This window comes from Monodelphis domestica, chromosome 2 (assembly GCF_027887165.1).
Source record: "Monodelphis domestica isolate mMonDom1 chromosome 2, mMonDom1.pri, whole genome shotgun sequence".
NCBI lineage: Eukaryota > Metazoa > Chordata > Mammalia > Didelphimorphia > Didelphidae > Monodelphis > Monodelphis domestica.
In genome coordinates, this window is record NC_077228.1 from 207,149,396 (window position 1) to 207,161,594 (window position 12,199).

A 12,199-nucleotide genomic window follows, 5' to 3' on the forward strand; every position below is an offset into this window, starting at 1 on the left:
AAATCATAGCAAAAAAGAGAATTGATGCTTAACATAACTGATTTTTGCCTAGACTTAATAATTTAGACTTTTTCTATGTCTCCTAATTACTTATTTAAATAATATGTTTAATAAAATTTTAAAATATGTGTCACTTCTCTTTCAAATCTGCAGCTGACAGATCAGTCTTATTCAAAAATCATTTATTTACTTTTGGTCTGTTCAAAGCAAGTACTTGTGCCAGGTACTGTGCTAAATAAACACTAAGAATGTAAATACTGAAAAAGACAGTTCTTACCCTCAAGGAGCTTATTTTTTCATGAGGGAAGAGAACACAAAAAAGGAAGCTAGGTTTCTCAGTGGTTAGAGCCAGGTCTAGAGGTGGGAGGTCCTGCTTTCAATCTGGTCTCAGACACTTCCTAGGTGTGTGACCCTTGGCAAGTCACTTAACCCCCATTGCCTAGCTCTTATCAATCTTTTGTCTTGGAACTGATATGTAATAATGATTTTTAAGAGAGAAAGTAAAAATAAAAAAAGGAAATCATAAAGGAGATTGGAAGCAGGACTGGGAGAAAGGATCCTGCACAATGGTGTGATGGAGAAAGTCTGGAGGGAGGGCAGACTAGAGAGGAATGAAAGCTTGGTTGGTCTGGACACCTTCTGAAAGGACCTATCCCATCAGAGGGAGAAGCCATACAGGCAGAGGGAAAAGCCATACTTCCAATATGTGAAGTCCAGGGGTAGAGGGAGTCTCGTAGGTGAAGAGATTTTAGGGACATAACAGAAAAATCTTTGGTGCTGCCTGGAGAGGAATGAAGTCCTCAAAGGAGGACTGGCTTTCTCCCCCCAATTTAATCATTATTTTAATGATGTGGTCTGGCCAGACTGAAGAACTGATCTTGGTTCCCTGATACTGACTGCATCAAATCTAAATTCCTGTGCTTGGATTTCAAAATATTTGAATAAAAGATTTTTTTAAAAGTTCAAGTAGATAAAATATTAGGTATATGGCTAAAATTTGGCCAAATGTTTATTTGCAGGTGAATTTCTGGAAAATACCTTATGTGGGATTTTTAAAAATTGGAATTTTATTGGCACAAAACCATCTGGGTCTCAATAGAAGTCATTTATTTCTCTGAGGATGATAACCTGCCTTTTCTTGATCCTTTATTTTTTAGCATTCCAGGAAGCATTCCAAATTTTTGGTAAGATGAAAGGAGGCCGGGTTGATGTTGATGATGTAATGCCTATTCTGAATACCTTGGGAATCTCTGTAAGTTTTCAAACTTACCAGGAAGTGATGAATTACCTATATCGTGATGGTAAGTGTTTGAATTCTCAATGTGTATTTATAATTAAATCTTGATTACTTAGTCTGTATATTATTCTTTGCTTTTGTAACAACTGGTCTTGTAAGAAACTCTGAGAACTCTGGCTCTGCTGCCTTTTGCTACTTTCCCCAGATTTGGTCTGGTTATAGGCATATAGTGACCCAAATCCCCATCTACCACAGCACTCAACATGGTGCCACTGGACTTTGATGGCTGGAAGAGAGAGTGAGGCCAATAACTTTGGCAACTCTGCCTCAGTTAAATCCAATTCAATCACAAATCAAGACATCACCTTTGTGATGCCATGGGCCCTCTTTCATCTTTGACCTTTCCTACATGGGAAATAATATAGATATCTCTCAGGGAAAATGCATTAAAGGATGGAGAAAATAAATATCCTTTAATGTCTGGGTGGAGAGGGTAAAAAAAACGACAACCACCAATTAGTTTCTGACATTTTCTTAGCATAATGTTAGTAGCTAGTATGGAGATAAACTTACCTCTTAGAGAAGACCAAAATCCTATAAAGCTCCTTGACTTGGCTATAGGGTGATTCAGATCATAGTGGGCTTCTTGGGTTCTGGAACATCTCAATAGTACCACTCTCCATACTTCTTTGTTTCCCTAATCCAAACATAAACCCTCAGTTTTCCTTTCCATCTCTGTTCATTCCTACAGACCTGGCAGCCCCAATTTTCTTATTTCTATCTCCAAGTTTAGCTTTTTTTTCTTATAGCTGCTCAAGAGCACCTTTGGACTCTCCTTTTCATGTAGAACTCCTCCATCCTTCAACATAACCTACCTTTCTCTTTTCTGATACTTAAATATGCCCAATGTAACCCTTAACATCCAGGTGGAAGCCAATGATCTTAAACCTTGCTACTCTGGGTGTCTGAAGCTATGTTGGAGAGCTCCTGTTATGGGTACTTGCCCCTGTTTATTACATCTTCTTTTTCTTCCTGATCTTAGATTTTTTTTGGCATCTGTACCATGAAAGTGTTCATTTTGCTATTTATAAGCAACTTTTGCAAAAAAAGTTCAGCTAAAGTGTGACAATGTGGTTAATAAAGTTTCTGAATTACTTTTGTTTTTTTATTTTTCTATTTTACTATCTCTCTCTTTCCTGTAGGACCATGGAGTTTATTCCTTTTCTAGGGATGTTATTCTGTTGTGCCTAACTCTTTGTGACCCCATTTGGGATTTCTTGGCAAAGATACTCTAGTGGTTTCCCATTTCCTTCTCCAACTTATTTTATAGATGAGAAAACTGAGGTAAACAGAGTTAAGTGACTTTTCCAAGATCATATAGCTAGTAAGTGTCTGAGTTCAAATTTGAACTTGGGTCTTCCTGAGTTTGACTACAGGCCTGGGCAATCTATGTACTTTGCCACCTCATGGACTTTTATTCCATTCTTTTTTTCTTCAGTAACAGCTGAGTGATTCTGACTGGCTCCTTTTACTAAGAATGTATCTTTCATGTATATCTGTTGACTTTCCCTTGCTCCACAATTCTTAATTTTGACTTCATTATTAGTTCTAAATTATAGCAATATTGAGAAATGATTATGTTTGAAATTTATTTGTAATATTTTAAATATTTGTAATTATAATAATTATGTTATAATAGATCATTATTGTGCATTGTATTATATATTATAAAATTATATGATTATATAATATTATAAAACTCTATGATATATAATAATAAATACTTAATATCAATATTAAATATTTATAGTATTTTAAAGTCATATCTTGAAGTTTTTAAAAGATTGGTCCCAGAGTTTGAAAACTGGGCTGACATTTACATGTGATGAACTACATATGGAATATTTGGGATCACAGTTGGTGTTCAGTCAATAATACACAAACCTCAGTTCCTTTTTAGATCCTGACAGTAGGCACTATGAATCATCACTATGCTTTCCCATAATTCTCTAAAAACTGATAAAAATGATTTTTATTTCAGAGGGCTAAGTTTTTAATCAGTATCTGAATCTTTTCTTTTTTTTATTACAGCTAATAGAATGGTGGATTTTGGAGATTTTATATTTTCTTTGGAAGACCTTCAACAACAGTATGAGGATGTTGGTAAGAGAGATTTTTCTTAACATAGAAAATTCTATATTTAGATAATTGATGTTAGGTTTTTATGTTTTTTATGTATTTTTTAATGTTGTATTTTGTTGATTTTTCATGTGAAATTTTTTCTCCAACCTTTTTACTCTAAATAATAGACTGAAAAAATGTGGCCTGAAAAATATAAATGGATTCTAAAGAATACTGAGCATATTGGGATGATTAAAATTTTTCTGATTTATCCTTTTCTTTAAAGAAGCCAGAATGAATTCAAATTCAGTAATGAATTACTTTGACATTTAAATCCTTTTGGGGGGATTTATTCTTAGATAATTTTTAGCAAGCCATTTGTTATCTTCTTGAGGGTTTCTTCCTATCTCTTTCAGCTTTATAGTTTAATAAAATCACAGAATTATAAAACATGAAGGGGATGGTCATCTAGTCCAGCCCATAGGAAAGGAATCTCTACTGTAATAGATAAGTGGTGACCCAAATTCTGCTTGAATACCTTAAAAGAAAGGCATCTCTCTACCCCTCAAGGCAGTCCATTCCACTTTTGGAAAGCTCTAATTATAAGGAAAATTTTCCTGACATTAAGCTGCCTTGACTTGATTTTCTGCAACTTCTACCTTTTGCTTATTGTCCCAAACAGAATATGTCAAATCTTCCCTTTCCATGACTGTCCTTTAAATACTTGGAAGAGTGATCATGCTACTCCCCATCCCTCCCCACTTCAAGTCTTCCCTTCAGGCTAAACATTCCCAATTGGTTCAATATATGCATTAAACCATGGTGTCCCCAAACTGAACACAATAGTAAAAATTTGAGTCAAGATTGTAATGAGACTGTCACCTCCCTATTCCTAGTAGCTATCTCTTTCTTTCTTTTTTAAAATCCTTTCCTCCTGTCTTACAATCAATACTATATATCAGTTCTAAGACAGAAGTCTAGTAAAGGCTAGGCAATTGGGGTTAAATGACTTACCCAGGGTCACACAGCTCGCAAGCTTCTAGGTCTAGTGCTCTATCCATTGCCTTTACCTTCTGAACAATGTCTTTTTTTTTTTAAACTCCCAATCCTTGATCCTTCTCTTTTGCCTTGGAACCAATACACAGTATTGATTCCAAGATATAATATGGTAAGGGTTTAAAAAAGAAAAAAACAGAAATTTCTCCAGTGTGCTATCTGTTCTGATCTTTAAGAACAGAAACATCATCTGAGTTCAGTGGATAGAATGCAAAACTTATTTTTTGAAATTTTGTAATTTGTAATTTTATTTTTTTAACCTATTACATGTAATAACAAATTTCCACATAAGTTTTCTTAAGTTTTATGACTGAACTTGTCTCCCTCCTTTCCCTTCCCTTACTTCTCCTGGTGCTGGCAGATAATTTGATCTGGATTATACAGGTATTATTATAGAATGCAGAATATAAATTCATAGAATATGAATTTAGATTCTTACTTTGTAACTTAGCACCTGTGTGATCTTGCACAAATCATTGAACATTTGTCATCTATAAAATGAGTGTAGATTAGACTAGATATGATCATCTATGATTGCTACTTGCATAATTTTTCTGGTAATTTAATTATTTTATTTTAAAAGTATTCAATTATTGTCTCAATGGGCAGAAAAATGATATGATGAAATGTGTATTCCTTGTATATCTCTAGTCTATAGGGAATGGTTGCCCCAGGAAGAGTTTGAAAAGAGATTGTCCAAGTCCCGTGCGAGTAGGGTGTTTCAGCAATTAAGGAAGAAGAGCAGCTCAATTACCAGATCATCAGAATCTTTCTCCTCCATGCGGTCAAGTAGAAAAAGCATCAGTGAAAGAATAGCTGAGGAAACTTTTGACCTAGCCCAACGGCAAAGCTCTAAAAGTAAAAAGTCTTTGGAAAGAGTTGATATGGGTGTCCCCGAATCCCTACGATCAAGCTCAAGGTCAAGCATAAGTTTCAGAAAACTTTCAGGTCCAACAGAGATTTCTAAGGGGGAGGTTACCCCACCCAAAGCCATCCTAGCCTCTAAGGGGGTAGTTACCTCATCTAAAGCCATCCAAACCTCTAGGGGGGACATTACCTCATCTAAAGCCATCCCAGCCTTCAGAAAATTGTTCCATGAGCCTGATATGTCTGCTGTCTCAGAGGCCCAGCAAAAGATGCTAAAGGTGGATGAAAGTAAATCTCAGGAAGAACCTGATAAATATGAAATATGTTTCCCTGGAACCCAACCATGTGGCAGTGTTAGTTCTCTCAGAAAAATTTTGAACATAGAAGAAATTCCTGTTGTGAGGAAGAGTTCAAGCTTGCAGAAATCTGCAAAAGAAACTGAAAAGAAATATGCTGTTTCTGTCACGGACCTCCAACCACAAAGTGTCAAGAGTCATCTAATCTATAGAAAACCATTGAGTGAAATTCATGTTGAGAAGTCTTTTGAGAGCTCTTCTATGAGTGGGCTTTCTCTAGAAAAAGCAGAAGACATTTCAGAAGAGGGCAGAGAGGTGCAGCCAGAAACATTTGGTGGTAAGAAGTTCTTTTTACTGTAGTTTTTGTACTATTGCAATCAGAATCATTATTAGGCAATTGCATATTTGGTAGGAGTTCCTTTGTAAAGTGCCACAAACCAACCTTGCCATGATTGCATGGTAATTAATGGGAACTATAGTTATAAAAATCATCCAGACAATGCCTGCATTATACTCTCTGGAAAGGAGAGGATTCCCTTCCATCAGAAAGCTTTTTATTTTTGTATTTTGACAAAAGACAAGTGGATTGGGATTGCTGAAATTTTTGTTTGAAGTCCCAGAATTTAATGAATGTAATTACCACTCCACTGTAGGGCTTGTGGCCTTTTAGGAATACACAGAGGCCTAGCCACTAGGAAGGAAGATGTAGAGGAAGGCACAGAGACCTCTAGGAAGGAAGGTCCAAAGATACACAACCTAAGGGGAAAAGACAGAGATCTAGCCACCAGGGACAAAGATGCCCAAAGACCTATATCCCAAGGGGGGAAAGACAGAGTCTTAGCCAGTAGTAGTCACAAAGAGATGAATAACATCAGGTTCATTTTGAAAAAAAATCTGAAGTTTTACACGTAGGTATAAGAATCCTCCATAAATTGATGATTGGAGAAGGCAACATTTGCAGAAATTCTTGGTTGTTGTTTTTTAAAACATTTAATTTTTTCTCAATTAAATGTAAACAAACATTTTTACATTCTTTTAAATTTTTGGAGTTCCATACTCTCTCCCTCTCACCCTGCCCTGCATTGAGAAGGCAGGTAATTTGATATACATTATACATGAGCTATCATGCAAAACATTTCTACATTAGCCATGTTACAAAAGAAAATAGACAGAAAAACAAGGATAATAAAGGAAAAAGAAGTATTCTTCAATCTGCATTCAGACTCTATCAACTCTTTCTTTGGAGGTGGTTAGCATTTTGCTAAATTTTTCTGAAAAAGATCTGGGAATATTGGTGGATGCCAAACTTATTACAAGTTAAAAATGTGATGTAGCAAGCCCCAAAGAGCTAATGCAATATTAGAATAGATTGCTGGCTTTGGAGTGCCTCTCCAATTTTGAAATCTTGTGAATTTGTAACTTTGGGGGGTGGTGGTAGTGGTGGGGAGACAAAGATCTAGACATTAGAGATAAAAAGAAAATACCTAAACACAAAGGAGGGATCTTTGGGTTTATCATAGACTGTCTTGCTGAGGTCACTTACCCCAAGTCTATGCCAGTGATCCTCCTCTCTGTCTCTTAGCCAGTACCAAATTGTTTTGATGACCACTGCTTTGTAGTATAGTTTGAGATCTGGGACTGCAAGGCCACCTTCCTTTGTATTTTTTTTTTCATTATTTCCCTGGATATCCTTGATCTTTTGTTCTTCCAAATGAACTTTGTTATGGTTTTTTTTTTTCTAGTCCTAGAGCTATGTTTCAGTTGGAACTCCAGAGCACAGTAAGTAGAGGACCAGGCTTGGAGTCAGGAAGACGGAAATTCAAATTGACCTCAGATACTTCCTAGCTCTGTGACCCTGAACAAGTCACTTAGCTCCCATTGCCTGGCCTTTACGATTCTTCAGCCTTGGAACTAATACACAGTATTGATTCTAAGATGGAAGTAAGGGTTTAAGAAAAAGACTATAGATTACCTTAGAGCCTCAGGGAGCATTTCTGGAGGAGTTGGGTTAAACTTCATGACTTTTATCCTTCATTCTTGCAACTTACATTATACACGACTCTCTCTACAATTTTGTTTGGTGCAGAAAACAGTTAGCATTTTCTACACCTGAACAATCCTGGTCCCTCAGGAGGAGAAAAAAAATCAGAGAGGTCATTTTCCCAGGTTGTTTTTAAAAATTTAGAGATAATGTTGCATTGAAGCCTCGCTATTATAAGAGAAAAATGACACGTGGAGGGAGAAGTAATCATTCTCTGAGGCATCCCCTATCCAGGTGCAATAATAAGATTGTAATGCATTCCAGATACGGGGTAGAATTGAGGGAAGGCACCAAGGAGGATGTATACTTAATTTACATTATTAACATTATAGCCCTACAACGTTCCATTACATATATCAACAAAATCAGAAAGGATGAAGTTCCTGTTAATGAACTCCCGACCATATTGAAGATACTTGGCATAGAGTTATCTGATGAAGAGTTCCAGGATGTGCTGCAAATGACTCCTCCCAATGGTAAGACTTGGTAGCATACTTTGTGAAATCAGCTGTTTCCATGGGACCTAGGGAAGTGGGAATATTTCTTGAGCTTCAGTAAATCTGCAAGCACCAAGCCTAGCTCTGAAATATGTCAGTAATAAATGGGAAAGAGGAAGGAGGTAGAAACTACATGAGATATAAAAAGAATGTTGGACTTGGAATCAAGAGTCTGTGAGTTTGAATCCTGGCTTTCCTTCTCAATGCTTGGTTGAAGCTGAGGAGGATACTTAATCCCAGTGGGCCTCAGCTCCCTTATTTATACAAATATATATATGTATATACATATACATATATATATTCCCCCCCCCCCCAAGCCCTTACCTTCCATCTTAGAGTCAATACTATGTATTGGTTCTAAGGCAGAAGAGTGGTAAGAGCTAGTGTAAAAATTAAAATTAACATACAATAACTCCCAATATTATATTTTGTAAGATTGATTAATAATCACTAGAAGTAACAAAATAAAAAGGTAACAAAATAAAACCATGTGCCCATGGCTAATCTACCTGTTCAAATAGCCCATTCCACCACAATTGGGAGCTAGCCATGAAGACCACCTTATTTATCCCCTTGTCTATGTCAGCATGTAATGACAGGAAATCAGTGGGCTCCTGGGAAATGTAGTTCAAAGGAACAAGATTTCCAATTATACACTACGCAATGAGGGTCAAGTGACTTGCCTAGGGTCACATAGCTTAGGAAGTGTCTGAGGCCAGATTTGAACCCAGGACCTCCCATCTCTGGGCCTGACTCTCAATCCACTGAGCCACCCAGCTGCCCCCAGCTCCCTTATTTATTTAAAAAAAAAAAAGATGACCTTTAAAGGTCTCTTGCAGATTTCAAGCTAAGATCCTATGAACAAACAGTTGTAAAAATGGGAATTCTATTTTTAAAAAAGGATTCTCTTAGAAAGTCTGCCTGAGAGGGATATCTTTAGTATCATAGATGTGATACAGAATGGATGCTGAGATAGTAGAATTCATAGGCACTGTGGTACCAGTCTGGGGGTTCAATGGTGGGGGTTAAAAACTGGGTTGGTCATTGAAGTTTCTTCTTGACCACCTAAATCAAGAGTTCTTAACTTGTGGTCTATGAACTTATTTTCTTTAAAAAAAAAAAAAGTTTTGATGGGGGCTTTGTGGATTGAAAGCCAGGCCTAGAGATGGGAAGTCCTGGGTTCAAATCTGACCTCAGACACTTCCTAGCTGTGTGACCCTGAGCAAGTCACTTTACCCCCATTGCCTAGCCCTTACTGCTCTTCTGCCTTGGGACCAATACACAGTATTGATTCTAAGAGGAAAGGTAAGGGTTTTTAAAAAATATTCTGAGGATTGGATATTGTTACTGTGAAGCCTTTGACTATGTAATGGCATGAAAATGAGAAATGGAGTGTTGTGTGGGAAATAGCAGAAGTATGGTTTGTTGGATAAGAGGATTCATGAAGGTAAATGTGGGATATAATAAATTTGAAAAGGTAAGTTGGAAGTGTGACAAAATGCTGCAAATGTTAACCAAAATGTGTTTGCATATAATATTGGAGGCAATAATGAGCTACTAGAATTTATTCATCAGGAGGAAAACCTAGTTCTGCTCCCCTAAGGTTAACATTTTGGCTTCAGGGAGAGCCCAATTAGGTGTCTATTACAATATTCCAAATGAACAGTAATAAGGATTTGAAATAGGGAGAAAAAAGGTATTAGGATCATGGCTTGAGAGGCCACTGGAGTCTAGTGAGTTGTTTTTTTTTTTTTAAAGGATAGATAGGGCGGAATGGGGAGGCCTGGTTATTTTTGTAGGCTGTAGGAAATAAAGTCAAGTTGATAAGGAAGAGCCCTGGAAGAGATAGAATCATGGGTACAAAAATAGATGGCCTTGAGAAGGAGAAAAGCTACTCTCACAGAAACTGGAATAAAGGAAGAGAGACTGGGGGATGATGTCAAGAGGCTGTGAGATATAGAGAAAGGGAAAAGAGAGAGCCCCTAATGAATGGCCTCTCTTTCTCTGTAAAATAGAAATCCTTAGCTGAGAGAGTTGGGGAAAGGTAATGGATAGGAAGCTAGAGAAGAGAAGAAAAGGTTTGAAATAATTTTGGCCAGAGAACCTGGGGGCAGATCAGTTAGGGAAGAGTAAAAGGATTGCCTCCTGGTAGTGCTCCCAGTTGAAATGGGATAACAAAAAAAATTTGTAGTGGATACCAGCAGCATGAATATGAGTAAGAATGGAGAAAGCCAATGGGAAAAACCAAAGGTTGAGCTTTGACAATGATAATGAGTAATGATAACATAAGGAAGCCAGAATTCAAGAATGTAAATTCAAGCTAATTAATTTAAGGTAAAAATTGGCAAGGGAAGAGAAAATGAAGTTAGAGTAGAGGCAATGACCTAGAAGAATGGATGGAGGACTAGAAAGGCTCAGGGTCATGATAAGGATAAGGAGGAAGAATTGGTTTAGGAGAAATGAGGCATAGTGGGAGATGATGAAATAATATTCTGAGATTATTTAGATAGAGGAGTTCAGAATTCTTGATAATAGAAGTGAAACAACTATGGACATTGGTAAGATCAAGGTAATGACTTTCTCTGTGACTGAGGAAAAGTGAATGAGAAGTTTATAGAAGTTAACTTTAGTCTGGAGTTTTAAAATCAGACTTTGAGCTGAGGAGAAATTTAGCAGAAAGGAAGTGTCAGAGTAAAGTGTCAGAGTAAAGCAGAAGTAAAGTGTCAGGCCACATTCCAGGAACCTGGATAAGAAGAAAAAAGAGAAAATGGAATTTTGAACTGAATAGTATAAAAATATTTTGTTTTATAGCTGTGTTGATACTGAATTTACAGGATTTCATACTACATAACGTATGGTTATCTAAACTTCTTTATTTTGCAGAAAGTGACATGGTGAATTTAAAAGACTTTCTAACTAACCTGAGCAAATCCCGACAGTTCACAGAGTATTCTGGTAAGTGGAAATCAAATAGGTAATCAACACCACTTGTCAGTATTTTCGTGATAATTGAATTTTTTTTTAAACCCTTACCTTCCATCTTGGAGTCAATACTGTGTATTGGTTCCAAGGCAGAAGAGTGGTAAGGGCTAAGCAATAGGGGTCAAGTGACTTGCCCAGGGTCACAGAGCTGGGAAGTGTCTGAGGTCAAATTTGAACCTAGGACCTCCCGTCTCTAAGCCTAGCTCTCAATCCACTGAGCTACCCAGCTGCCCCCGATAATTGAATTTTTAAGAACCTCAGTGGACATAAATGAAATATATTGAGTTTAAATAATACGTTGATGTTGATATTTTAGTTTTATTTAGGCTTGTACTAGTTTGAATCTTCTCATTATGTGAATGATTATATTTTTCTTTAGTCTCCATGGGTACTAAGCATAATCTACTTGTAGCTGATAAATGATTTTCACTGCCTATTTTTAAATTTTTATTGATACATTTTCTTTCCATGTTCATGATAAACAACTAAACATAATTCATAAAGCAAAACAATTTCCCCCAAATAGTTAAGCAAAACTACCAAATAAATAGTCTGATTATTATCAATAATACATATAATTTTCTTTTTTTAGAAAAAAAGTTCTGTTGCTAACCTTTATTTTTTACTCTATAGACATTTCCATTATTTCTATGACCCATTTCCCCAACTTTCACCTATCAGAAAAGAAAATAGTTCAATAAAATCCATCATCTCACTATGACCATCTTTGGCACTATATGTAGCATTCGTTCAATTCTGTGTAGATGCCTACTGATTCTTTGGAACCAGTATTGGTTATTGTCTTTTATTTGACTTCAGCAAAGTTTTAGTGTTGTTTTCATTTACATTGCTATAATTATTGTAAATATTGTTTTTCTGCTTCTGCTTTCTCTCTCTCTCTCTCTTTTGTATTGGATCCTATGAGCCTTCTCATGTTTGCTTGAGTATCAAATATATTTAATACAGGAGTTTGCTGAAACCATTTCATCCTAGTTCTTGAGAGTTGATTGCTAAATTTTCAGTGTAAGCATCTACTTCTCAGAAATTGTGAAACACTACAAACCCAAATCTTCATTTATTTTTTGTTTTGTGAAAATGTCTG

At 36.3% G+C, this 12,199-nt stretch overlaps 1 protein-coding gene across 18 annotated transcripts in view; it reads left to right on the top strand.

The window, feature by feature from the left end:
• The window catches only part of EFCAB3 (EF-hand calcium binding domain 3), a 722,802-nt gene that overhangs the window by 26,724 nt on the left and 683,879 nt on the right, over positions 1 to 12,199 (top strand). For all 18 annotated transcript variants that reach the window (XR_008916397.1, XR_008916396.1, XR_008916398.1 and 15 more), the window contains exons 9-13: positions 1,158 to 1,301; positions 3,329 to 3,400; positions 5,066 to 5,914; positions 7,951 to 8,094; positions 10,999 to 11,070. Coding sequence is in view for 15 of the 18 variants with exons in the window: in XM_056817026.1 (XP_056673004.1) it covers positions 1,158 to 1,301; positions 3,329 to 3,400; positions 5,066 to 5,914; positions 7,951 to 8,094; positions 10,999 to 11,070 (1,281 nt within the window). In the remaining 3 variants the exon portion in view is untranslated. The remainder of the gene's footprint in view (positions 1 to 1,157; positions 1,302 to 3,328; positions 3,401 to 5,065; positions 5,915 to 7,950; positions 8,095 to 10,998; positions 11,071 to 12,199) is intronic.